This window comes from Lepidochelys kempii, chromosome 14 (assembly GCF_965140265.1).
Source record: "Lepidochelys kempii isolate rLepKem1 chromosome 14, rLepKem1.hap2, whole genome shotgun sequence".
Lineage (NCBI taxonomy): Eukaryota > Metazoa > Chordata > Testudines > Cheloniidae > Lepidochelys > Lepidochelys kempii.
Window position 1 is genome coordinate 22,497,639 of NC_133269.1, and position 26,142 is coordinate 22,523,780.

The following is a 26,142-nucleotide window of genomic DNA, read 5'->3' on the forward strand; positions in this document are numbered from 1 at the left end:
TGGCATCATCTCAGAGATGTGGAGGCAAGGGGGGCCTGTGACTTTTCCTCCAGCCCTCCCCCCATACACATACCCTGACAACCCCACCCCCGGCCCGGGCAGGGAGAGACTGAGATGCCCTGTGACTGGCACGGCCCTCCGAGAGCTCAGATGGGCTCTCAGCGACAGCTCTGCCCCCAGGAGAGTGGGAGGGGGCGGCGGCTTCCCTCCTCTGAGCTGTCTTTGGAAGGAGGATTGAGAGGCCAGGCAGGGTCCTGAACTGGCAGCATCTGTGAGCATCCCTGCCCCTGTGCATGGAGAGAGGAGAACAGAGCCCCAGCGTGGCTGGGCCCAGGAGAACAGGGATCAGAGGGATCAGACAAGGTACTCGGTAAATGGCTTTATGTTGCTGGAGGAGGAGAGGCTGGGACGGAGTCCTTGTCCCCGAGTGAGGGGGGCACAGAGCCCCCTCATGGCCAGATAGAGTATTGCAGCAGCTCTGCCTCAGTTTCCCCACTCTCTTCTTTGGCGATCAGACTGATCTGGCCCTCCACCCCCCAGACAAGTCCCAGCTGCAATGACTGGCAATGCTGACCCCCATTTCCGGTCTGCAGTCCCACCACCCAGGGCCTGGCATGCTCTCCTGCTGCCCAGGGCCTCGGGCAGTCTGTGGTTCCTGTCCTGAGCCAGGCTCCTTGTCCCATGCAGGCAGCCTGTCTGTTCTGCTTCCCCTGCCTCTCAGCACTGGCAGCTCAACCCAGCTCAGCCCAGCCACGGGGGCTATGCGGGGCAACAGCTTAAGTGCAAGAAGCGGGGGGAGTGGCTCTGACAAAAGGGAGTGGGCTCACTGGCACAAGATTTCAAGATCAGTTCTGCAGACCCAAGAGGTTCAATCAAGCACCTACCATTTCTGGTGCTTCGTTAATAATAATAACAATAACAACAACAACCCCAGCAGCTAGCTCTTATATAATGATTGTCAGCAGCCGCTCTCAAAGGAGGCCAGTGGCATTATCCCCATATTACAGAAGGGGAAACTGAGGCACACAGAGGTGAAGTGACTTACCCAAGTCCACCCAGTAGGCCAGTGGCAGAGCCAGGAATAGACCCCCCCCACCCCCCAGGTCTCTGGAGCCCCAGGACAGTGCTCTAACCACTAGACAAGAGATTCAGCGACTCGGCCATGGCTTGCCCACTCCATCCCAAGGAGACGGGTGCCATGAGGCATCCAGCGCGGTAACACAATGGATCCCGGAGAAGCCAGCAGGAGCTTCTCCGTGTGGATTTGGGCAAGTGCACGTTGAACCATAATGAATTTGCAATTGCACCCTCCGGTTTGCACTCCCGGCTGCACAACCCGTGCACAGAACTGCATGATAGGCACATCCCCCAGCATATAATGGAGGCAAAGCGACATACCTGGCAGCTTGCAGTCCCGTCCCTGCTGTGTTGCAGAGGAGAAGCAGCACTCTTCCACCTCCACCATGGTGCAAGAACTCCGAGGACATGGCCCCGGCATGGGGCAGTCGCTGGCCTTCGGGATCGGAAGAGTTGGGGGAAGATGGAAGGCTGAGGGGGCAGCCTGTAGAGGAGAAATACAAGAGCAAGAGGGCAGAGAATGAATCCTCGAGCCAGGGCTCCGGCATCGCACGCTGCACGGGGCACGTATGGAAGCACTGAGCAGGGGACAGTTACCGACTTGTTACCCCAAAGAGAGCGGGGCAGTGAACTCCTGGCAGGCCGGTGACCATGGAGGGCCAATGACATGCTGCCTCAGGCAGGCCGCATGACTCAGGAGCCCGCCGGTGGCTTCTCCTCCCTCTGCCAAGACTGCACGCTGGGGAGATCCGGTCCACCAGGCCTGGCTGTGCGCTGGGCTCCCCTGCTCCTCACCAGTCTGTGAGGCATTGGTGACCAGCTTAGGGCCTGTACATTTCCTCCTGCCCTGACGGATAAATCCACTGAGTAAGACTACTTTCCTGCACCACCGTGGGCAGGAGGAATCAGAAGGAGTCCCCGGCTGAGCACTGATCCATTTGCAGGGTGCGCGGCTGGCAAGAAGGGCATGGCCCAGCCCACGGAGCACCTGCCATCTCCCGACCTTCTTACAATCCGGGCTGGGCAATTAACCAGTCTCCGTACGGTTGGGAGAGAGCAGGAGATTCTCCGTGCAGCTGGGCTGCCACGTGCCCCAGCTCCCAGTGCCGTACGCTCCATCTCCTCTGACGCTTTCCCATGTCAGGACTCTCAGTTAGCATGGAGAGGTAATTAATCACTGCCAGGCTTGTCTGGCCGCACGCCGCATCGCCCAGAATTACACAGGCGGAGGCTGCGGAACCAGATTTCCTGACAGCCTGAGGTTTCACCCCCGAGCACTCAACAGCCTGGCACCTGAAGCGTGAGACTAGCTCCGGTTCTGATGTCTGATCAGGGCAGGTGGAGTTTTAGCCACGCAGAATTTGTCTCCTTCCTGGGCTCTTTGCTGTTCTTTCCCCCTTCTCCCTGCAGAGCCACTCCCCACAAACTAGAAACCACAGTGGGGACTGACCGTGGCGGGGGTGGGAGTGGTCAGTGGTTTAACCGTGTGGTTCGCCCACTGCCCCTTTTGCACTCAGCAGCAGGCAATCAGCTCTCCTCCGATGGGCACAGAGCACAAGGACTTGGGGGGCTGGCGAGGATGGGGGAGAGCAGGGACAGGCACAAGAACCCAGCTGGCCCATCCTGGGTGCCACCCGAATGCCAGCCCCCCTGAACCACATGCCACAGGGTGACACTCAGCCGAGGGATGCCAGGCAGAATGAGGACGAGCCCTGGGCGCACACACAGCCCTGGCAGAGAACAGGAGACTGGATGCCACCTGCTCCCCCCCACACACTCTGATACCGTCACGCCCCTGGCGCCTCCCCCGAAGAGCCGGATGCGCTGGTGCAAAGCTTCCTGGGCTGCTGCTTTCTCCAGGGTCCACATTTTATCCCCTCCCTGCTCCATTCTGCCCTTGAGTGCCAGCCCCCCTTCCAATCCCACCGACAGGTCCCTGCCCTGCCGCTGCCCGCACCAGCCCAGCCGAGCGCTGCCTTGAGATCTGCCGGCAGGCAGAGTCCAAAAGGCCAATGCATCTGAACCAGGCACTGCTCGGACGGCTTCCAGCTACAACCAGCCCCTCCTCTGCTTCGCAAACCTGCGGCCGAGCCCCTTGACACGGGAACTGTTACAAGAACCGAGCACTGATCGCACTCCGAGGAACTCAGATGGAGCCCCGGCAGATCTGGCAAAGCAAGAAACGAGCTGTAGGGAAGAGTAACACCAAGGTACTTGAGCCAACAGGGCACGGGCACAGCACGGGGGGGTGGGGGAGTGTGGGGCCTAGAGGGGTACAGCGGGTCAATGCACCAGGCTCTCATCTCCAGACACCACCTCGGTTGGCAGGTCACAATGGGCTGAGCCCTCGATTCAAGTCCCTAAGGGAGGGGTTGCTGCACAGCACTTGGGCGTGCTTGGCAGGCGACACGGGAGGTGCCAGAGCTGGAACAGCTGCGGCAATGTTGGAGTACGGAGCATTGACAAAGCAAGGTGGGGGCAGACTGGGGAACAAGGGGGCTGCACAGCGGTGCAGGACTCAGGGGCCCTGGCAGAGCTGTGTGTGAGAGGACTAAATGAGAACGGTGGGGTGGAGCTGCAAGATTGGACTGAGGTGCAGCAACCACAGAGATGTGTGGAAAGTCGGGGCTGCATTTCCCTGCAGCCAGTGCTGCCCCTCACCCGCTCACTCCTCATCCCCTCCACTGTTTTACCTGAAACCCCGTGATCCAGCTGGCAGAGGCTACAGCCTGACACTGACCTGCGTGTTTAGGGTGAAATGGCCGTAGATACCTCCCGGGCCCCGCTCTGGGGCCTGTCTCTGCTCCCTGCATTGCACTCTCTGGCCCCATCCCAACCACGTGCCACACAGACAGGGCCACTGGATCCTACTGGGCCAGATGTGTGCTCCAGACCCCATCTCCAGATGTGCACAGCTGCCCCTTGCCAGGCTAGACCTGATGGGATTTGGAGCTTGGCTTCCCCTGATGTCGGGGACGAATGGAAGCGATCAACATCTGGCTGCTGAGAAGAGCTGTTGGATGATCCCTGGAGCTGCCGCCTTACACCCGACTGCTACTAATAATGATCATTATTCACCCAGGGGACCTGCTGTGAGGGCTGAGTGCCCCTGGCTTGTGGAAGATCCAGGCCCAGACTCGCTCCAGCTGGGCAGCAGGCAGGGGCCTGGGGCAACAAGGGGCAGGCTGCCCTGACGGGTGCACATGGGGAGAGGGTGGGGGCTGGCCAGGGTGGGCTTGTGCTCTCAAGCATCCTTCTGCACCAGCCCAGCTGCTTCGGGAGCCCTGCCTGCAGCGTGCAGCTGCCCCCCTGTCGGACACACCAAGGGAACAGACAACCCCACCCTTGAGGGGAAGCATCCCCCAGGCCCCAGGGCTCCAGGCCAGCCCTTAGAGTTATGATGATTCCTCCCTGCACCGGATGAGGAGAAACCAGCCCTTGAGGGAAATTAATCCAGTCACTTCAACCAGGTCCTTTGTGCAGATCTGTCCCCGTCCCTGATGTGCCACAGAGCACAGCAGACGGAAGCAGAGCCAGGCCTGGGCTGAGGGGTACTGGCAAAGCAAGAGAGGCCAGGCATGCTCCATTCCCTAGCCAGGGTCCGGGCAGCCCCTTACTGGGGAAGGCCCCTGGTGGCACGGGCTCATTTCTGAAGGGCGATGACGGGACACGTTCTGGGCTGTCCAAGAAATCTCTGCAGTGTTGAGAGGTATTGGCTGGGTGGGAGGGGAGCCCAGGATTGAAGGTGGGATGGGGGGCAGCGGGGTTAGGATTTGTGCTCACAGGCAGCACTTGAAGTTAGGGAGCCCAGAGCTGGAATAGCAGGAGGGCTGCAGGTCAGGAGTGAGGGGCATCGGCAGAGTTGTCAGGTAAACGGTCCAGCACGTGCATTGCACTTGGGTTTCCCCTGCCACCATCAACTGACTTGTCCTTCCCAATCACCCTGCCAATCACAAACCCCACCCTGCTCGTCCTGCCCCACTCCTTGCCCGCCAAACGTCACTCGGGACAATGTGCCTCTGCACCAGAATATGAAACAAACTTGTTTGGGGAGACGCTCCGACACGTTTAACACCCAGCGCAATGTTTCCATTTCCACAGAGCTGGCCGGTCTATCTGGTGCCCTTCCAGTCCCGGTACTGAGGTGCTTTGCAGAGGCCAAGGAGGCCCCGGTTGCTGAGGCTGGGGAATGCCAGGATCGCATAGCGGCCAGAGCCCAGCTCTCAGCGTCACGGCTTGATGCTAACTTCTGGACATTAAATATTTATGGATATCAATCAAGAGCCAGGAGAAGCTGCTGCCTTGGGGACAATCCACACTAAGCCTTGTACCTTGAAATGCCGTCTACTGACCCATGTGCCGGCACGGTCAGGCTGTCAGAATTGCGCAGAGCACTGAGAGGTTGCGCCAAAGCTCAGTTAATTCAGCGAGGCCCCTGGGCCCTCGGCGCCAGGCTGTTCTCTGTCTCCTCCTCAGTCTCCTCCAGAGCAGGTTGCTTTGCTCCACATTTTGCCTCCACTTTGAGAAGCCCCTGCAGCTCCAAGCTTGTTCCCGTAAAGCCAGCCTGGAGAAAACCGGACGTGATCCTGTAAGCCTTACTCACCCGAGCTGCCCCACTCACAGCAGAGGTGCCACACAGGGAATCATGTTCTATCCACAGCCTGGCCATGGGACCTTTGTCACTTGCCTGCTTTGTGCCTCAGTTTCCCCCTCTGTAAAATGGGAATAACGATACTTGCCCACTGTGAGATCTGTGGCCTTGATAAGTGCTGAGTATTAATGTATACAGTGACCTCACAAACCCAGTAATCGCTTCCCGCACTGCTGAAATGCAGCTCCTTCTGGCCTGCCGCATGGCAGCTGTTTAACAGCACAGGACAACAGACAATGAACCAGAACACCCCGCCCAGTTCAAATGGCCCTCAGCTGAGCACTGCACACCACAGGAACACCCACCCGCAGCTCCCCGAGCCAGTGCCTTGCTGAAAGGCCTCGCTAGGAGGGTTCCCCGGGATGGGACCCAGGCAGGGCCCCAGGGAAGCAGGATGTCTTCCTGAATTTGCCTTATTGAGCCATTTGTCTCCACAGCCTGGAATTCAAGCCAAGGAAGTTGTAGGTATCGGGCATTTCGTCCTGGGAATGTTTATAGCACCCCTTTCAGCATGTACGTGTGCTAATGCATGCCCCTGGAATAGCCATGAAGGCCGCAGATCAGGATTGAGGAGCACCATCATTGCTGGGCAGGGGGAGCCCAGGGCGGAAATAGCAAAGGGTTGCAGATGGGGATTGAGGGGCCCCGGCAGAGCTATGGGTGAGTGAGTGAGTCCAGGGCTGGGACAGTAGCTGGGGCTGTTGGTCGGGAGTGCGGGGCATCGGCAGAGCTGTGTGAGGGGAGCCCAGGGCTGGGATAGTAGCTGGGGCTGTTGGTCGGGAGTGCGGGGCATCGGCAGAGCTGTGTGAGGGGAGCCCAGGGCTGGGATAGCTACGGGGCCTGTGGGGTGGGAGTGAGGGGCATGGCAGAGCTGTGTGAAGGGAGCCCAGGGCTGGGACAGCCTTGGGGTCTGTGGGGGCTCTCTTCCCTGCCCACAGTAGTTGGAGATCACTCATGGGAGCAGAATCATGTCAAAAGAGCTTAAAAACAAGAACTGGGGCTTGCAGGGGATGTGCCCCATGGCTGCCTTCCCCCAGCTGGGTGCCTCACTGCAGGATCTTGGTGCTCGGGGCGAGGAACGCAGCTGGCCGGGAAGGGAAGGCTGGGCTGCAGGAGAAAAGTCTATTTCCCAGCGGCCTCATGCTGTGATTGCTGGGTTATAGATCTTAATAACAGGCCAGAACAGTGATGGAGCCTCACTGCCCCTACCACCACTCGTCCTGCAGCTATTTTCAGTGGCGGGCTCATCCGCACGCACCTGGGAGGGACGTGATAGATGGCCACAGCCTTCAAGGGAGGCATAAGCCTAGGTAAGAGCCCGTCAAAGGAACAGATGGTCTCAGCTCCCACCTCCCAGCACCAGCCACGGCCGTTCCTCCTCACAGCTGCCTGGCCCACCTGAGGGCTATTTCTGACCAGCACTGCCCTGGGATGAAAGGGAGGGGAAACCTGGCACCAATCCCTGGGCCATGCCCAGCTGCAGCGAGAGCTGGGAGGGCTCAGACCCCTGGAGGCCAGGCTGCTGAAGGAGCTGCCCAACTGGGCCAAACTGCAAAGGGAAGGGGACAAACAGATGTGACTGGGAAGTGCCCCCAGCTGCTGCCAGAGCAAAGAACCACCAGCAGCTCCCGCCTGCCACCAACTGGCAGGGGCACTGAGTCCCTCTCCAGCGTGCTGGGGACGTCATGGCCGGCTGGCGGGTTCTGTGTGTCTGAGGCCCACACAGGAGAAGAGCAGACCCCCAGGGAGAGGGGCCGTGGCAGGGCCGGGTGCTGCTGATGCCTGCCCACTTACTGCCCACCCCCCACAGCTCAGCGGGGGGCAGGCTGTGGTAGTGGCTCCGCACTCTGGTCCAACGTCCCGGCCTGGGGAGGGGCCATATCAGGACTGCTCCCGAGTCATCAGCCCTGGGGGGCATCTCCCCACCACAGACCGGCCACACTGCCAGGGGGACATGTCCTGCTCTTGTACTGCAGGGAGCAGACCGGATTCCAGGCTGCGAACCTGGGGAGAGGAACAGGCCTCCTTCCCCACAGCCTTGGCTTGGGCAGAGCACAGCTTCTCCTGCCTCCCCATGCTATTCGCCTGTTGTCACTCCTCGGACAGGCCCAGTAAGCCTCCCAGAGAGGGACCTCAGGAGATCTGGGTTCTAATTCCTAGCTCTGCCTCGGGCGACCTTGGGCACATCCCCTGAGCCTCAGTTCCCTGTCTGTGAAACGGGGCTCTGATACCCTCCTCCCCCCCACCCGCCCCACCTCACGGTGGGGAGGAGGGGCTCTATAAATGCACATGAGGTGCCCAGATAGCACAGTGAGGGGCCTCTAAAAAAGGCTATCAGGAAAGATGAAGCCCTGCAGCTATCCTGGACCCATGACCTGGTGCTTTCTGCTGCAGGGCTGAGCTCCCTAACAAGGGAAGGGCCCGATTGCTCATCGTGTCTCAGACCTCACCAGTGCTCCGCTTGAAGAGAATCAGCTCAGCAGTTAATGCTGCGTGACATGAAAGGATGCGAAGCCATGTCCCCCCGGCCGCCTTGTTCACCGGCCCCAGGCTGTGTCATCCTTGGCCGGAGAAGGAGCTCTGGTATTTTTATACTCCTCGGCGTTAGCTCCAGGAGGGAGATTTCCCTTCTCAGCCCAGTCCTGGTGCCAGAGACGCCGTGCCCTGATGCAGCTGCACATGTGCCTTATACGGTTCTGAAACACGCTTGGCACTTTCCTGGGGAACCTGAAAACACTGCTCCCCAGGGGGCTGCCGGGGAAGGAAGAATTAGACCAACAAGCTCCATTAGGCTAGATCTATTATTGATGGGGCTGCTGCAGGAATTGCTTTGTTCAGGCCTTTGCCTGCGGCTAGTACTCAGGGAACATTCTCTAGGACGGCAACTTCCACTTGTGTTAGGTGCCTTCTGCTTGGACTCAGACTCAGCCCAGGCCCGAGGTGGGGACCTCAAAGCACCCTGCCTGGGGTACGGGAACCTCCTATGCCTGGGGATGGACCCTGGAGAAGCAATCAGGAGTCTGGCTGCCACCTGTTCCCCGGAAATCTGGAAAATTGAACACATTCCCTGTGGAGATTTTACAAGCGTCCTGCTTCTGGGCAGCACTGCGAGCTGCTCCTTTCTTGCCGAGTTTTGGATCATGTGTTTCCAGGTACACGCAGGACATGCAGAGGGGCAGTGAAAGTGAAACAGAATTGGGGCGGGGGGTGTTTTCTGAACTTCAAACAGTCAAATTTCATTTGGTGCCACGGTTGGGTCGGTTCTTACTTCATCAGCCCCAGGATGCCCACGGCCCACTCCAAGCGGCAGCACGGCTCATTCCGGCACCAAGCAGCTGCAATAGCCCTGGTGGCAGCTAATCTGAACGCGGGTGGCATCTGCATGAGGAGACATTCCACACACCCTGCCCAGATGCCATGAGTACTTAGGCTAACGTTTACTGAACACCAGCTGGCCTCTAATTAAGTCACCATTAAGGGGAGTCCTGGGGTCCGATTACCAGCACAAGCCTTGCCAATGAGCATGATACTAGGACATCGTACGTGACGCTTTCCTTTGAAACGCCCATTATCGTTAGCTGGAGGGGTGAAGCTGGGTCAGGAACAGCGTGATGGGCAGTGGCCTCCACCCCCAGGATTCCCCTGAAGCTGGTGCTGTGCTGGAGGGATACTGCTTTACCTCTGGGCACCATGAAGTTAGCTCTGTGGCAGGTGGCTCCAGGATTTCTCTTCAGCTCTCAGGGATTCTGAGCCACACAGCTCTGCATCCCAAACCCTCCTCCAGACAGCAAGCAAGGAGCCCTCTGCCTGAAGTCATGAGCTAGGGGAGCCAGGTCTCAGAATCGTCTCTCCCTGCCTTCCTAGAGCTGTCTCTGTGCATCCCATAGACAGAGGCTCCCCCGAAGTCTGCCACACTGCAGGTTGCACCCCAGCCCTGTGGCCTGTCCTAACTGAGGAAGGGCAAATCCTGCAAGGGCCGAGCTGACCGTCCACCCGCAGGTCGAGCTGAACCTCTCTCTGGGTTTGAAAATGTTCGCTTCACTTTTCGCTCGGTCTCACTTTCACGGCTCCCTCTGCACTTCCTGGAGCCGAGGGGCCTAAGCACCAGCCAAGCCGGACGCCACCTGGAAATCCCACGAGGAAGCCAGCTGCAGAGCAACGAGGGCTGGATACTTCCCAGGGGGTCAGAGAAGTCTCCAAAGCCCAGAACTCTCTGAGACTCCCTCTGGAACCATCACCAAGACTTGTCAGTCTGGCCTTCTGAAGAGCTGCTGTTAGGGAACGTTAGGGGCCCAGTTCTATCCTCAGCCCACCCCCATGCACCCCCTTCCCTGCCAGCAGAGCTGCATGGGCATAACTGAGGCCAGAATTTAAGCCAGAGCCTTTTGGTGTTTCCTTAGTCCCCGAGTGGACGGATGCGGCTCTGAGCAAACTGGCGGGTCCAGGTGCATTGACACCCAGGGGGGCAGCACCTCTCAGAGCAGCATTAAGCAGGCTGCTGCCTCTACAGCTCCGTAGGCAATCTGGGCATGCCGCTCGGTCACTCCGGTTCTTCTCCCTGCCCCCGCGCACTCCGGCCTGGCTGGGCACCTCCACCTGGGAGAGGCAGGTTCACCGGGCTGGCCAGAAAACTACTCGCCCATTTCGCAAACCATTTTGAGGTTTCGAACCATGTTTGCACCTGGAATGACAGCGCCCTTTGGAGCCAGGGTCTATGACTCCCAGGGGAGGGCTAACGATACTTGCCCCTCCCACACAGGGCGGGATTTGGATGCGTTTACTCCCATTGACTAGCACCCTGCTCCCCAGATAATCTCCTGGGGCTTAGTGGGTGCTATTGCAGGAATAGGGTGCTGCTTAGTGGGTCCCATTGCACCAGCAGGGTGCTGGCCAGGGTGGGTAAGGACAGCAGCCCCTGGGCACTGGCTGTGTGGGAGACCGTGCGGGAGACCGTGCTAGGGAAGGGCAAAGAGTTATTAGAGGAAGCGTTGGAGGACTCGGATGAAGGGAGGGTGGGTGCATGGCTCACACTGGGTCCTAGAACTCTCATCTGCAAACCTGGGGGATGGGCAGACCTGCACACCTGCAGCTGGTGCTGAGGGTGGTCCAGTCTCCCGCCCTGCAAGAGAAATGCAACCCACCTGCGTCCTGACGGCTGCACTAGGGCCTGTGCATCAGGCTGTCCCGGGGACGATTCACTGGCATAGCCTCCTCTTTCTGAATGAGCTCAATGCAGGGCCTGTGAAAGGGGCCAGACACAGAATCCTGCCAGGCCCCCAGGACCCAGTGACCAGAGAGGTCTTCTGCATCGCGGACATCCATGAGGCTGACGTCCTCTGGCTGTGCCTGCAGCAGGCACACAGCTCAGGTGGTGACAGAGCCTGTTCCCCGACCCTCATGGCTCCTTAGCCCTGCCCTCTGGCAAGGGAGATGGTCCCTAAGCTCCTGGCCATTCAGCTGGCAACTCTGCAGTGCCGGGGGCGGGGAAATGGCACCATTAGGAGTTGGGTGTTTGTCCACGAGGACAAGCAAGCTGTGAACAGGCACTGCATCGCACAGGCTCAGCCGGTTGTGCCCCCGGCACTGAGTGCACCCTAAATCAAAGCACAGAGAGTGGGCAGCGCAGCGCTTTAAAGATCAGGGTGAAATCATTGTGTATGTGGCAGGTCAGGGCCCCATTGCGCTGGGCGCTGCACACGCAGGACGGGGGGCCTTGTCCCCCCCCCCCAGAATTAAGCATCGTTATCCCCAGAAAGCATTGTTATCCCCAGAAAATTGAGTGACTGCCCCAAGGAGCCTGTGACTGAGCTAGAACTGACCTCAGATCTCCTGCGTCCCAGCCCAGAGCTGTAGCTGCACCTTCCTCCCTGTGTCTCACACATTGTGAGATACCCTCATGGGCAGCTGGTCTGGCTGTGTCAGGAGAGATTCTGTTCCACGCACGTTCAGTCTAAAATGCCCCGTGCCTTTAAACAGGGGCCATCTGTTGTTAATAGGCCATCAGACGAGGTACCCTGACATTCCCTCAGCTCAGTGGTTTGGGCTCAGCGTGCGTAATTGTTTCCTGGGTACGACCAGAAGCTGGGACAGATGCATATTGGGAGGGGCAGGGGGAGCTGTCTCCAGGGATTCAGTCCCGGGGAGAGTGGAGTAAATCCCACGTCAATTTCTACTCATTAAAGCTGCAGAGCTACAGTCAGTCAACCTCCCGTCAAGGCTCAGAAGAGCCTCACAAGGCTTTTACCATGTGCACGTTCCCACCTGCCTGCAAGGAATGAACCCGAATGCAGTCTGGTACCTGAGAGCCGGGACGAGCTGCCTCTGGTGAAGGGCATCGGGGCCTGGAAGGCATAGATGCTGTCGCCCTCCGCGATGGCGTTCAGATCCTCCTCGTCGTGGAAGGAGCGCTGGAACCCGCTGGGGGACAGCTCCGCCAGGATCACCTGCAGCGCAGGGGAATGGTCAGCGACCCCGTCTCCCTCCCGTACAGGAGTTGAGGAGAAACCCGCCCTGTGGCCACATCTGGAGAGCCTTGAGCTTGCAGAACCACTAAGGGGTCTCAGGGCTGCCAGGGGCCTCCACACAGCAGCTCAATGCAGTGAACGTGGATGTGCCCACGGGGGGTCTCCGGAGCTAAGACACGAGCTGCTACAGCTGGGAGCCAGGCTGACAGGGTTGTAACACACCCATACCACCTGTGAAACACACTCACCAGGGGGTTCCATTCACACCCTGCCGCCTGGTGCAGCGATGCCACCTGGCATTTGTGGCACAGTGCAGTAAGTCCCTGCACCAGAGTGGCTGAGACAAAGGGGGGGGGCCCTTCCTTGCCATGTGAGCCCTGCCTGGCCGGAGCGGGCACCCCCAATGCCGCCAGGAGTGCGCTCGGCAGGGGGCGTAGCTGGCCACCTGGCTGCTCCAGGCTTGGGACAGTGGGAGGGAGGGTCTGGCCCCGACTCACCTGATCGGGGGTGATTTTGCCTTCTTCTGCCACCATTGCCCTGAGGGTCGCCACGGTGCTGAAGAGGGGCACCGCTAAGCCTATCCGCAGGAACCGCTGGCTCTTGGACTGGAAGACTAAGGTGACATTCAAGGGCCTGAAAAACAGAGGAGCAGATGGGCAGCAGAAGGGCCAATAAGCAGCTAATGGGGGGCCTTCCCCTTGGACTGTCTGTGCCCCAGGGAACCCGAGCTATTGTTCTGGCTGCAAATTAGGATGCGTCATATGTTCCCAACCCCGTGCAGGCAGTGATGAGTGCAGACAGCTGAGCGCCAACCTGGGAACACACCTCAGCACCGAGTCCCACCGTAAGGGCCACAAACATATGGGGCTTGGCTTTGCCCTCCACTGAGCACCTGCCCCCAGCTGCCGGAGCCTGCACTGGGGCAGAATTACCCCATAACGTTTAACATCATGGTCTGGTGGTCTGGCCCCTTTAAGGAGCGGTGGGGCTTGTCTGTGAAACAGCCCCTTTAAGGAAACAGGAGTTTAAGGGTGCAGCAGACACGCTGGGGATGGGATACACCCCACTTTGGAGAAGAGGTGCTGCGAAGCAGAACCGGAACCCACAGCTGGTGGGCTGGCGAAGCAGGCTTGACCCATTGCACAGCCCCAGGCATGAGGGCTGAGGAATCCCTTAACCCAGGGGCAGGGTTTGGACCTGTGGGCTTTATTAAGGCTAAATAACTCGGGCCCAGGTAGGGGGATACTGCGGTAGGAGCGCTGCGCTGCTGTGGACACGGGACTTGGGAGCAGACAAAGGAAGACGAGGGTGGTGTGGCCCTGCGGGCACGCTGTGTCGTGAGGGGACTGCTCCAGGACAGCATCCAATACACTTTTCCCACATCACAAGCATTTCCCATTGCTCTACCACTGCGTCGGGGCTGCACCCAGGGGAGCATCTGACTAGGAATTCTGGCAAGCGAAGGGCTATGGGAGGCACCCTATCATGTAGGTCTGTTTAGGGTGTGGTTTATTACAACCCAGCGGTAGCTCCCAAAGCCTGGGCCTTGCTCATGCTCTGGCTGTGGATGGCAAAGGCCTCCCCTCAGGGCAGCCAGCGCTCGATAGCCCTGCTGCATCCACAGCTACAGAGCATCATGGGATAGCGCCGGCCCTTTCATGGTAAAGCCAGAACAAAGGTAAAACACAGAAATGTGGGGCTGGCAGGGACTTTGGGAGGTCACCTCGCACATCTCCCTGTGCTGAGGCGGGGCCAAATAACCCCAGGCCATCCCTGACAGGGGTTTGTCCGACCTGCTCTTGAAAAGCTCCAATGAGTGGGATTCCACAACCTCCCTTGGGCGCCTGTTCCAGAGCTTAACTGCCCTTAGAATTAGAAAGTTTTCCCTAATATGTAACCTAATTCTCCCTTGCTGCAGATTAAGCCCATTACTGCTTGTCCTCCCGTCAGCAGGCACGGAGAACAATGGGGCCCTGCTCTTTTCAGAACAGCCCCCTTGGCATATTTGAAGACTCGTCTCAGGTCCCCCCTCAGTCTCCTTTTCTTCAGACCAAACATGCCCCGTTGTTTTAACCTTTCTCACAGGTCAGGTTTTCAAAACGTTGTGTTGCACCACGGCCCCTCAGGCCAGGGTGGACATGCTGCGGAGGCCCCTGTGCATGGGGGTGACTGTTGCCCCGAGTGAGGGGCCGGGTCCTGGTGGGGGTCTGTGCAGGGCATTCACGGGGCAGTGGGTGCTCCAGAGAAGGAAGCTTGGGAGGAGACGTTGGCCTGTGGGGCATTTCCCTTTGCGTGTGGCTAGAAAAAGCCTTGTCACTGGGCGAGGGCTCTGTCCTTAGGTGGGAGACCCGTGGCCTAGGGAGGCTGGCAAATGGCTCCTGGAGCTGGGCTGAGACAGCCAGATGCATTTCACTGGGATGCTGAGCTGGGTTTGAACCCAGATCTTCAAAGGGGAAATGCCAGTGCAGTCACACACTGTCTCTCCTGCGCTCCTACCCCTCCCCCTAGTCAGCACCCCCAGACTGTCCAGCCCCAATTCCCCCACACCCTGCACTTCCTGAGCGCCCCATTGCAACACCCAACTTCACCTCTCCCCCCCGCCAAGCTCACCCCTCAGCTACCCAGCCCCAGGGTCACCTCCAACCCCAAAGGTCACCTGATCCTTCCACCCCTTGTCCCGGGCAAGCTCCTCACCCTCTGCCTCCCCCGCCCAAGCCCCAGGCCCTGTCCTTTGCTAAGGGAGATGTGGAGGTGGGTGCTCGGACGCCCCCTCAGCGCTCCAGGAGCTGACACGGGTAGGAGTCCTACCACATGGCTCTTGGTGCTGTTCCCTTTGCTCTGCCGCCCAGCAGAGAGAGACGTGTGAACTACAGAGGCCAGCCGAGGGCTGAGCCGGGCACTTTCCCAGCACGCACTGCTCGCCCCGGGTCAGTGTCTGCCCTCGACCTGCTCCCAGCAGGCTCTGATCTTCAGCGCAGCAAGAGCTGCGGGCCGGGGCAGCCATCCCTCATTGGGAGAATCCCAGCCCCCGAACCTCTTGGTGTCGTTTCCCGGCTCTCCGCGGTGCCTCCCCACACAGCCGTGCTGCACTGCAGCCTCGGGAGCGAGACAACGCGACCTTAGACCTGCTCTGCAAGGCACTCGGTGCAGTGCCTGTCAGTCAGAGAGAAATGCCCTCGGAGTCCATGCAGGCAGCCCCACCTCCTCTGCTCCCCCAGGGGATGTCTGCACCGCACCGGGTGGGAGCCCCTGCGTTGGCCCAGCCCGGCGATGAGGAGCAGCCCCACTGCAACGCCCTGCCCCAGTTACTGTGCCCTGACCGCACCGCGCTCACCCGTGTGTGTCGCTAGGACTTCTGGGGGCACGCGCCTTGGTCCATTGGGCTGCAGAGAGTGGAGCCGCTCTCTGCGTCTTTCCCAGGGGATTGTGGGAGAACCTGCCTGTCGTGGCCCCCCTGGGGAATGGCAGCAACTGCATTTGAGGGATTTACCCTGGGTCCTCACTGCAAAGTGGAGAGAGGATTCCCAGCTCCAGTGAAAGCAGCATGTGGGATCCCACCCACCCCCAGCCGGGACAGCTAGCCCTGGTTGGAAGCATTTCTACACTGGAGTGAGAGGCGGTGGTGTGTGGGCAGAGGGGGCTTAGGGGCAACACCCAGGCTAACTCCATAGTGAAGACAGACCTTTCGTGGCAGCTGCTCTGTTAACACCTCACGAGCTTCTGGCGGCTGAGCCAGGACAGCACCAGCCTGGATGCTTCACAACACATGCACCAACATGTGGGCCCTGCCTGAGGCCAAAGCCAGCCAGACCAGGACTCACCCAGAAGCCCTAGGTAGGAGCCCTCAGCTGCCAAGCTCCACCCCGGGGACGGCCAGCCAAAGCACCCCCATGTCTCCCCCAGCTTGGCCCGCTCCCGAGGGAATGAAGAAGCCAGATCAGCTCTTCACCGCAGACTGGTGCCAGGCACAGAGCGGGTTCAGTGCCCAGGAGGAGGTCACACTCAGAGCCCTCGCCGGCTCTTACCACACACCTTCTCCCAGCCTGCCTTTCATGCATTTCCCAGCTCTCCCAGTCCGGGGCGCAGCCCAGCCTCGCAGGCAGGTGAGCTGCTTCTCTCCAGCACATCCCCTAATTGCAGCACTGACATTTCATTTAGCTGAGGCAGGCTGACCATAAGGATGTGACGCAGCAGGGAGGGGGAGTGTTGACCTGGGAATGTGCCCTGGGGATGGGAGACCTGAGAGCCTGTCACCTGAGCCAGGAGGGGGAGGGGGAGGTAACGCCTCTGCCCAGGAATGTGAACAGAGGCTGCAGAAGGGAGCCTGCTGGGGGGGTTTAGTTTTCAGTTTGGGGCTGGGTGGAGGAACGCAGGGAACTCCAGGGCTGGGGTCTAAGCTCCCTGCTCCCCCAGAAGGACTTGACTGAGGGGTCCTGGTTGTATCCACAACCTCTGTTTTGGACTGTGTTCCTGTTGTCCAGTAAACCTTCTGGCTGACTGAGAGTCTCAGTGAATCCCAGGAAGAGGGGTGCAGGTCCTGGACTCTCCCACACTCCGTGACAACTGGTGGTAGCGGTGGGATGTGCTGCACCCCGTGAACGGCGCTTCCTGCAGTAAGTGACTGGGGAACAATAAAACGAAGGGGGATTGACAGGGACCAGGCATGCTGAAGATTCAGAGAGAGACGGTTTCAGGGGGCGGTTAACCCCTGGGAGTGTGTGACCAGAGAGAAGGACTTTTGCAGTAACAGGGTCCCCAGGGTGATTGCAGCGAGCGGTCCCAGGGGCGTAGGAGTCTGCAGCTCGATCCTGGCAAAGAGGTGGTGACCTCAAGAAGGACTGGCACACTAAGGGTTTTTCCTGGAAACCGTAGAAAACCGAGTGGCCAGCAGGGAGATGTACGCTAAATGCCTTAAGAGCGACCTGGTGGAGCTGTGCAGGCAGAGGGGGCTGTGCATTGGGAGGTCCACCAAGGAACAGCTGATTGCCCAGTTGGAGGAGAGGGATCGCTTGGATGACCCGATCCCTGTCCCTGAGGGAAGCCGCCCAGTGGATGCAGCGTGGGCCCTGGGGCCTGACCCGGCTGGGAGGGGTCAGACTGCTGCCAAGGACATCCCGAGACCCTTCCTACCTATGCCTAGGGGAGGGGTTGGGGGAAGCCCAGCGAATACCAAGGGCACCCTGACCCCGGCAGCCAGCAGGGGATCCTCCCAGCAGAGCTCCCCATCCTTGGAGCGGATGCGGCTGGAATGGGAGAGGGAGATGAAAATGAGGGAGCTGGAGGATCGTGAAAAATAAGAGAAGGAGCGGGAACATCAGGAGGAGAGGCAACGTAAGCATGAGCAGGAGGAGAAGGAGAGGGAACGTCAGGAGAAGGAGAAACAAAGACAGCATAAACTGGAGCTGGCCAGGATGAGGAGCAGTGGGGCCCCGGCTGCGGTGAGTGAGGGGGGACCCAAGACTGCAAGGAGCTTTGATAATTGCTTCCTGGCCCAGTGGAAGGAGGGGGAGGACATAGATAGCTTCCTGATGGCCTTTGAGAATGCCTGTGAGATGCACAGGGTTGACCCTGCAGACAGGCTCCAGTTTCTCACCCCCTTACTGGACCCCAAAGCCGTGGAGGTGTACAGCCGAATGACAGGGGTGGAGGCAGGGGACTAAGAACTGTTCAAACAGGCCCTGCTCCGTGAGTTTGGGCTGACCCCCGAGATGTACCGGAGAAGGTTCTGGAGTCAGCGTAAAACGCCTGAGGTCACATACCTACAACTGGTCAACCGAATGCAGGGGTATGCCCGCAAGTGGACAGCTGAGGCCCAAGCTAAAGAGGACCTGCTTGACCTAATCGTACTGGAGCAACTGTATGAACAGTTTTCAGAGATCTTCTACACTTTCCACAGTATGCATCCAATGAAGTGAGCTGTAGCTCACGAAAGCTTATGCTCAAATGAGTTGGTTAGTCTCTAAGGTGCCACAAGTCCTCCTTTTCTTTTTGTATGAACAGTGCCCTTCCGACCTGAGGCTGTGGTTGGTGGACAAAAAACTAAACCCCCCCAGCAGGCTCCCTTCTGCAGCCTCTGTTCACATTCCTGGGCAGGTTTCAGAGTAGCAGCCGTGTTAGTCTGTATTCGCAAAAAGAAAAGGAGTACTCGTGGCACCTTAGAGACTAACCAATTTATTTGAGCATAAGCTTTCGTGAGCTACAGCTCACTTCATCCTGGGCAGAGGCATCACTTCCCCCTCCCCCTCCTGGCTCAGGTGACAGGCTCTCAGGTCTCCCATCCCCAGGGCACATTCCCAGGTCAACACTCCCCCCTCCCTGCTGCGTCACATCGTCACACCGTAGCACTGCTATGCAGAGGCACTCGTGGCATTTGCCTGGCGAGAGTGAAATAGAGCGTTCCCTCCCGCTCTGCCCCGGGAGACACGTCCGTGCCCTCTGCTGTCTGTCTGCGCCGTGCTGCCGCTGCATTGTTCCTTACCCTTTAAGCTGAATGAGCAGGTTTATCGTCCGGGGGCTGACAGCACCAGTGCCAGCTCCCGGGACAGCTCTCAGTGGGCAGAGCCTTCACTGTGCGGCGGGAGATAACACTCGAGGCAGCGCTCGGCATGGCAGATAGGCAGCTCTCTGTCAATACAGCCACGGTCTCCATTGGTTGTCCCCATTGTCTTTTATTTTATTGTCTCCATTGGTTGTCCACAAGCTCAGCGCCAAACTGGTCAAAACGCAGCCAACTGCCAGGGGCCGAACTCAAGCGGGGGCTTCGCTGGCAGAGACGCAGGCGCCAGGAACACACAGGACCCATGAGCTGCCAGCTGCACTGGGTCCCTGGTGCAATCCAAGGCGTGCACATCCAGCTTGCAGGCCCCCACTACCAAAGCCCGAGAGCACCTCACGGTCTTCACCCACCCCACAGCGTTGCAGCCGTGTTATCCCCATTGTACAGCTGGGGGAAAGGAGGCACCAAGAGAGCAGGTGACTTGCTCCAGGACACACAGGAAGGTCTATTACTGAGCAGAGATTTGCACCCAGGTCTCCCAAATCCCTGGCTAACGCCCTAACCGCTAGCCTATCCTCCTTCTCCCACTGACCTCCCAAGTCTGTCCTGGGACACTGGCTGCCTATGCCCCTGTGCTCTGCTCCTGCTCCGAGAGCAGCCTTTCAGTCCCCTGCTCCGAATGGCGGGGGGCTGGGAGTCCTCAGGGGAGCCCACTCCCCAGAGCTGACAGGCCCCGTATCCCTTAAGCCAGGCAGTATCCCAGGGTTGCCAGTGGTGACCAGGGAGTGCGCCAGGCAGCAGGGGCTGCCCATTTTGATACCCAGGCTGATCCTCTGAATAGAGCTAGGTGAGCAGGGTAGAGGGGAGCACAAAGATGGTCTCAGTTCTGTAACACGGTCTCACCTCTCTATCTATCCACACAAACACCCGTTTGCTTTTCCATCTATTCCCAGAAACATCTAGCTAGTTATCCAGCCCAATATACCCCCTCCCCATCTATCCATTCCAATACACCTCCCTCCCCATCTATCCATCCCAATACACCTTCTCCCCACCTATCCATCCCAATACACCTCCTTCCAGATCTATCTATCCCAAAACACCCCCTCCCCATCTATCCTTCCCGATGCATCCCCCACCCCATCTATCCATCGTGATATACCTCCCTCCAGATCTATCCATCCTAATACCCCCATCCCCCTCTATCCATCCCAATACACCTCCCTCCCATTCTATCCAGCCCAATACACCCCCTCCACATCTATCCATCACGATACACTCCCTCCCCCTCTATCCATCCCAACACACACCCCTCCCGATCTATCTATTTATCTACCTACACCACCACCTACCTGTCTATCCCAGGACACACTCTCCCCATCCATCCATCTATCTATATCGGCACAGTGTTTAGACCACCCTGCAGGCTGGGAACTCCCCCTCCCTGTGTTCAGTGCTGGGCAGAGAGGTCGCCGGCGACAGCCTCTGAGTTCCCCTCCCGGAACGCACACAGAGAGATACGGGATGTTGTAGTCCGCAGGAACAAATCCTTTTAGCTTTTGGATCAGACCCTCCGGTGGGATTCCCCCACCCCTCCTCCAAAATGTCAAACCTCAGGACTCATAGCCAATGAGCAATATTTAGTGAGCCAAGGAAATGAATCACTTACCACAGCGACGCTGCTGGGCAATGAGGGATGAGGCTGGGCCCTGTACATTCCACCACAGGGGTTTATAAAGTATTTAAATCTGTCAGTGAAGCCCCTAGTGGAACAATGATAGTATCAATTTGCAGAAGCCAAGCTGTGCAGCAGAGCATGGGAGAGTTACTGCCCAAAGGAATAGTACCAGAGCAAGCAAACAGTGCTGTGACGTTATTGATTTGAACTGGGACTGTATAGAACATGGTTGCAACCAAGGTCCTGTAGTGGCACCAAATCTTATATAAAGGGGGTCAAATGAGGTGTTTAAGACAAGGTTATGGTTTGCTGGTTATGATTATGCTGTCTATATGTGTGTATCATTTTTATAGTTGAAGTTATGAATATTGGCTCTATACTGTCTGTATTCAAACTTATGCTATGCTTCTGGGGGACACCCCAGACAAGTTGGTGTCATCTCTGCCTAGCCTGCTTGATGGCCCATTAAGGACCATCAGCTATACAACTGGCCCACTGAGAGAAGGCAGACATGCCTTGGGACTCAGCAAGGTGTGCAGGGACATGCCTATGGACAGAGCTCTGAGGTTTTTCCAGGCCGTGTGATGGACAGCTTGTCTTTGGGACCAAGAAAGAGAGACCACACGGCAAGAGAATATAAAAAGCTGCTGCAGCTCCTCCATCTTGTCTTCAATCCTGCTTCTTACCTCTGGAGGGACTTTGCTACTCTGAAGCTTTGAAGGCCAATGGCATTTTGGGATGTATAAGTAGGGGCATAGCAAGCAGATCGAGGGACGTGATCGTTCCCCTCTATTCAACATTGGTGAGGCCTCATCTGGAGTACTGTGTCCAGTTTTGGGCCCCACACTTCAAGAAGGATGTGGATAAATTGGAGAGAGTCCAGCGAAGGGCAACAAAAATGATTAGGGGACTGGAACACATGACTTATGAGGAGAGGCTGAGGGAGCTGGGATTGTTTAGCCTGCAGAAGAGAAGAATGAGGGGGGATTTGATAGCTGCTTTCAACTACCTGAAAGGGGGTTCCAAAGAGGATGGATCTAGACTGTTCTCAATGGTAGCAGATGACAGAACGAGGAGTAATGGTCTCAAGTTGCAGTGGGGGAGGTTTAGATTGGATATTAGGAAAAACTTTTTCACTAAGAGGGTGGTGAAACACTGGAATGCGTTACCTAGGGAGGTGGTAGAATCTCCTTCCTTAGAGGTTTTTAAGGTCAGGCTTGACAAAGCCCTGGCTGGGATGATTTAACTGGGAATTGGTCCTGCTTCGAGCAGGGGGTTGGACTAGATGACCTTCTGGGGTCCCTTCCAACCCTGATATTCTATGATTCTATGAACCAAGGACTAAAAGACCCGTCCCAGCTGCGGATGTACTCCAGAGACTTGATGTGAACCTGCAGTTTATTCCACCCCTGCTGCAAGCCTGAACCAAGAACTTTGCCATTACTGTATGTAACTGATTCCAGTTAACCAATTCTAGCTCTCATCTGTATCTTTTCCTTTTATGAATAAACCTGTAGATTTTAGATTCTAAAGGATTGGCAACAGCGTGATTTGTGGGTAAGATCTGATTTGTATATTGACCTGGGTCTGGGGCTTGGTCCTTTGGGATCGAGAGAACCTTTTTTCTTTTACTGGGGTATTGGTTTTCATAACCATTTGTCCCTATAACGAGTGGCACTGGTGGGGATACTGGGAAACTGGGGTGTCTCAGGGAATTGCTTGTGTGACTTGTGGTTAGCCAGTGGGGTGAGACCAAAGTCTTCTCTGTCTGGCTGGTCTGGTTTGCCTTGGTGTGCACAGAACCCCAGCCTTGGGCTGTAACTGCCCTGCTTGAAGCAAGTTGCCCTGAATTGGCACTCTCAGTTGGGTCCCGCCAGAACCAGCCTCGTTACAAGTGTGTAAAAGACTGGGCGACTGTGGGTCTCAAAGGAACCCCAGACTAAGCAGCCAGGGGCTTAGCCTGTGCAGTGCCGTGCCCCAGTGCCCAGCAGGAGGATCTGACCGACTCCCTCCCCAGAAACAGCCAGTTTGAGCCGCTGGTGGCAGCAAGGTTGGGATGAGTCCGCGAACATTACGAGCACTTTCCGCACTTCATCCCCCGTCCTGCGCGCGCGCACACACAGCCCTGCTGCCTGCGTACGCACACTCACTGCACACCCACACGTCTCTGCCTGCGCAGGCGTGCGTACACACACAGAGCTCTGCGGTACACTCACAACCCTACTGGCATTTACGCCTGCCTTTGGTAAGCTCATGCAAGACCCAGCTGGCATTATTGACACACTAGGTTCCTTGCCAACTGGGGCTGGGACTGGGCCCACTAACCCATCTGGGCCAGGACTGCCCCTGACCCCCTAAGCTCAGGGCAGCTTCACACAGCCACCACCTTCTGCAGAATTTGATCAACCGAGCAGAGACATTTCCCCCCAGCCCCCCCCCCCCCCCCGTAACCTCCCAGGCCCCAGGGCGGGCTGTGCTCAGTCCGGATTGGGGAGAGGTTCCAGTTTAAGAGGCAGGGTGAGCTAATGGACAAGGACTCAGGAGACATGGTTCAGCCAGTGACCTACTGTGTGACTTCAAACAAGTCTCTGTGCCTCAGTTTCCCCTCTCAGCCTCTCTGTGTCTTATCAGAGCTCTCTGGAGCACACACACTGCCTCGCTCTGGGTCTGCACAGTGCCCAGCACGAGGTTCTGATCTTGTTTGAAGCCTCCAGATGCGGTTGTGATACAAGTTCTGTTAATAAATGCTGTCCCAGGGATCCACAGCGCAAGCAATGGGAGCTTTGGGTTGCTGCAGACGGGACCTTGTTTGTGTTTCAGGGCCCTGCAATCCTTCTTTCTAAGCCTGGGAGAGCCTGTGGTAGCAGCCATTAAAATGGTGCCCTTAGTCCCTATTTTAAATCTTTCTTAGAGAGGTTTTAAAATGTTATTTGTTGCAATTTTCCTGTGATGCCGTGTTGCCAATTCTCTCACTAACAGGGATTTTCTTAAAGCCCCAGCTCCTGGAGTTCTGGGGAGAGAGGAGAATTTCAGCTTGGATTTAAAATTTTTTTTTAGTCCTTAGCCTTTGGAGAAAAGCTGAAACTTGGCCTGGGTGCGACTTCACGGCTCCAAAGCCAGCCAGTCACACAAACAACCCTCAGATGTATTTCTGGTTACACACGCAAGCTTTTGAAGCCTCTCTCATGATTTTTGGGGGGCTGACTCATGACTTGGAGCCACCAGGGAGAGGCAAAGCTCCTGATCTCATCAGAAACCATTCTGAGCAGAGTGGGGTGATTTCCCACCAGACCCCAGTGCTGAGGGAAGAGGTGGATTCTCCCGTCTCTCGCGGTCTCCACAGGAAGGCTGGCTGCTGTTCTGGAAGAGACGCGCTGGCCTGAGGCAAGTGACTGGGCTACCTGCAGAGGTAACGGTGAAATCCTGTGGCGTGTGCTCTGCAGGGGGTCAGGCCAGGATCTAACAGCCCCTTCTGCCCTATGACGGGACCTCACAGGCTGCTTTTACCCGGGGAGGGACGGGACAAATAACCCCAGACAGCTGCTAAATCTCCGGGCAGCGCCCTCCAGCTGCTGTACCTGTCTCGCATGGCGCTGCTGAGGGGTTAGACTGGGACAGACCTGAACCACCGCCTCCAGGCTTCTCTGTAGAGGTGGGGCCGGGCACCTGGGAGCCAGCCAAGACCTTGGCTCCGCAGCCGCACAGGCTGGTAGGAAAGCGTCTGTGGCCCCTTCTCCCCCGTGTAAAGGTAGCCGCTACTCCACCCCTCCTCCCCCCACAGCTGGGTGGAGACTTGACTGCACAATGTGCTCACGCACCCCCCCCCCCCAGGCACGTGCAGGCACGCACAATGGCCAGCGCAGCAGACCCAGTGCGGAGGGGAAAGTATCTTCTGCGCCTGGTACGAGGCGACTGCCCCGGGAGCAAGAGGGGAACCAAGGACCACGTTACGACTCCATGCTGCCCCTTGCTCCGAGCTTACGCTCAGCTGCCTGATTCTCCTTCTGCCTCTTCCCCCAGCACCCTGTAAAGGTCCCTCAGGCAGGGCTGGAGGGCAGGTTTGTGGGTGCAGAGCAGTACTGTCCCCCTGGAGCGTACTGCACTAGCCCCATGCGCTGCCGGCACGCAGAGGGAGCCCTGTTGTGCTGGGTGTTGTGCAACCAGAGACAGAACAGAACCTACCAGACAAACAGGGACAAGTGTTTCCTCCCGCTGTCGGGTTTTGCGACTAGTTGCACGTTAACGTCGCAGCTCCAATGAGACCGGGAGGCACGTTCAGCGCAAACGCTTGCCAAACACACTTCCTGCTGCGGGAATTGTTACCAGACACGTCTCTCAGTTCAGCACTGACGCTGCTGTTCGCGCCAGCATCTATTATCGATTGCAAAGTGTGAAAACAGCTCTTTGGAAGAGTAAATCCTGTCAGGTGGATGGCCTCAGCTCTCGTCTGCAAGACCTCGGGTCTGAGAAATGATATCACAGGAGCCGGTGATCTGTGTCCTAATGAGCCAGCGTGGGGGCAGCCGATCTGTAGGAACCGGCTGCTAGTTCAGAATGCAAAGGAGGATTTGACGGGTAAGAAAATGGTTGTTTTGCTCTCACCAATCACAATAAAAAGTCTCATTTTCTTTCCTTCCTTCCTTTGCAGGTTTGCACCTTTTCAAACACCCTGGTGGCTACTCCTTGCTTGGTGTTGCCCAAGCCGGAGAAAGAGCAGCTGAGTTTCTAGAAATACAGATGAAGGAGCTGGAATGAAAGCTGCCCTGTGCGAATAATGGGCTGACCTCCCGTAACAGAACCTCTCTATTCGAGGTTGCAGAGCCCAGTGCTGGCTAAAGCAGGGGGCAGAATGGCGACTGCAGAGCTGCCTCTGCCCCCCATGGAGGGCGTTTGGTTTTAAGGGTTTATTAATTTCATTGGGGGGGGGTATTTTTTAGCAAATTTTGAGTTTTATGCAGCTGTCCAAAAATGGCAGGGGGGCTTTCCTTTGTATGTGCTGTACTGAGTGTCTCTTGGTAACATTCCCTGGTGCACGTTAATGTAGGACTGCTTCAAATGGCTCTGGGTTAAAGCGCACTAGGCAACCTTTAGAGCGCACCAGCAGGGTCTGCGTAGCTCCATTAATGTGCAGCCAGTTCGTGTGCTTCAGGAATCTCCCCGGCAGAATGCACCACCTGCCGCCTGTAACTACAAGTAGCCATTTCCGGTGTTCACTCGATAAACACCAAGTACTTTTTCTTTTGGTATCGGAGTGTTTTATGGGCGAACACCTACAGTCAGAAGTCCCACCCCCCTGCTGGGGCCTGGGGCGCGCGCAGCTGTTGCCATGCCCCCTTCGGGTGACAGAGCAGGAGTGCAGGGCAGTGAAGGGAGGGCAGCTTTGCAAGTGTTTCCCTGGCCCAACCACAGCCGATGAACCTCAGTCCTGATTGAAAGCCAAGCTCTAGCCAAGGAGTCGCCAGTCTGCCCTGCAGCTTTGCCAGCGCATGTCAGTCATCATCCTCCGATCTCCCGGTCCTGAGCTCCCCCCGACAGCTCTGCCAGTGCCCCTCATTCCTGACCCGCAGCCCCCTGCTAGCCCAGCCCTGGGCTCACGCACACAGCTGTACCGGTGCCCCTCACTCCCGACCCGCAGCCCCTGCTATGCCAGCCCTGGGCTCATGCACACGGCTGTACCGGTGCCCCTCACTTCTGACCTGACCCGCAGGCCCTTGGTAGCCCAGCCCTGGGCTCACGCACACAGCTGTACCGATGCCCCTCACTCCCAACCCGCAGC

The 26,142-nt window shown here is 57.7% G+C and overlaps 1 protein-coding gene across 1 annotated transcript in view; it reads right to left on the bottom strand.

Annotated features, from left to right (window-relative positions):
* The window catches only part of USP43 (ubiquitin specific peptidase 43), a 186,078-nt gene that overhangs the window by 52,262 nt on the left and 107,674 nt on the right, over nucleotides 1-26,142 (bottom strand). Inside the window, exons 5-7 of the mRNA XM_073310194.1 lie at nucleotides 12,690-12,825; nucleotides 12,027-12,171; nucleotides 1,399-1,561 (exon numbers count right to left, since the gene is read on the bottom strand). Coding sequence (XP_073166295.1) covers nucleotides 1,399-1,561; nucleotides 12,027-12,171; nucleotides 12,690-12,825 — 444 coding nt within the window. The remainder of the gene's footprint in view (nucleotides 1-1,398; nucleotides 1,562-12,026; nucleotides 12,172-12,689; nucleotides 12,826-26,142) is intronic.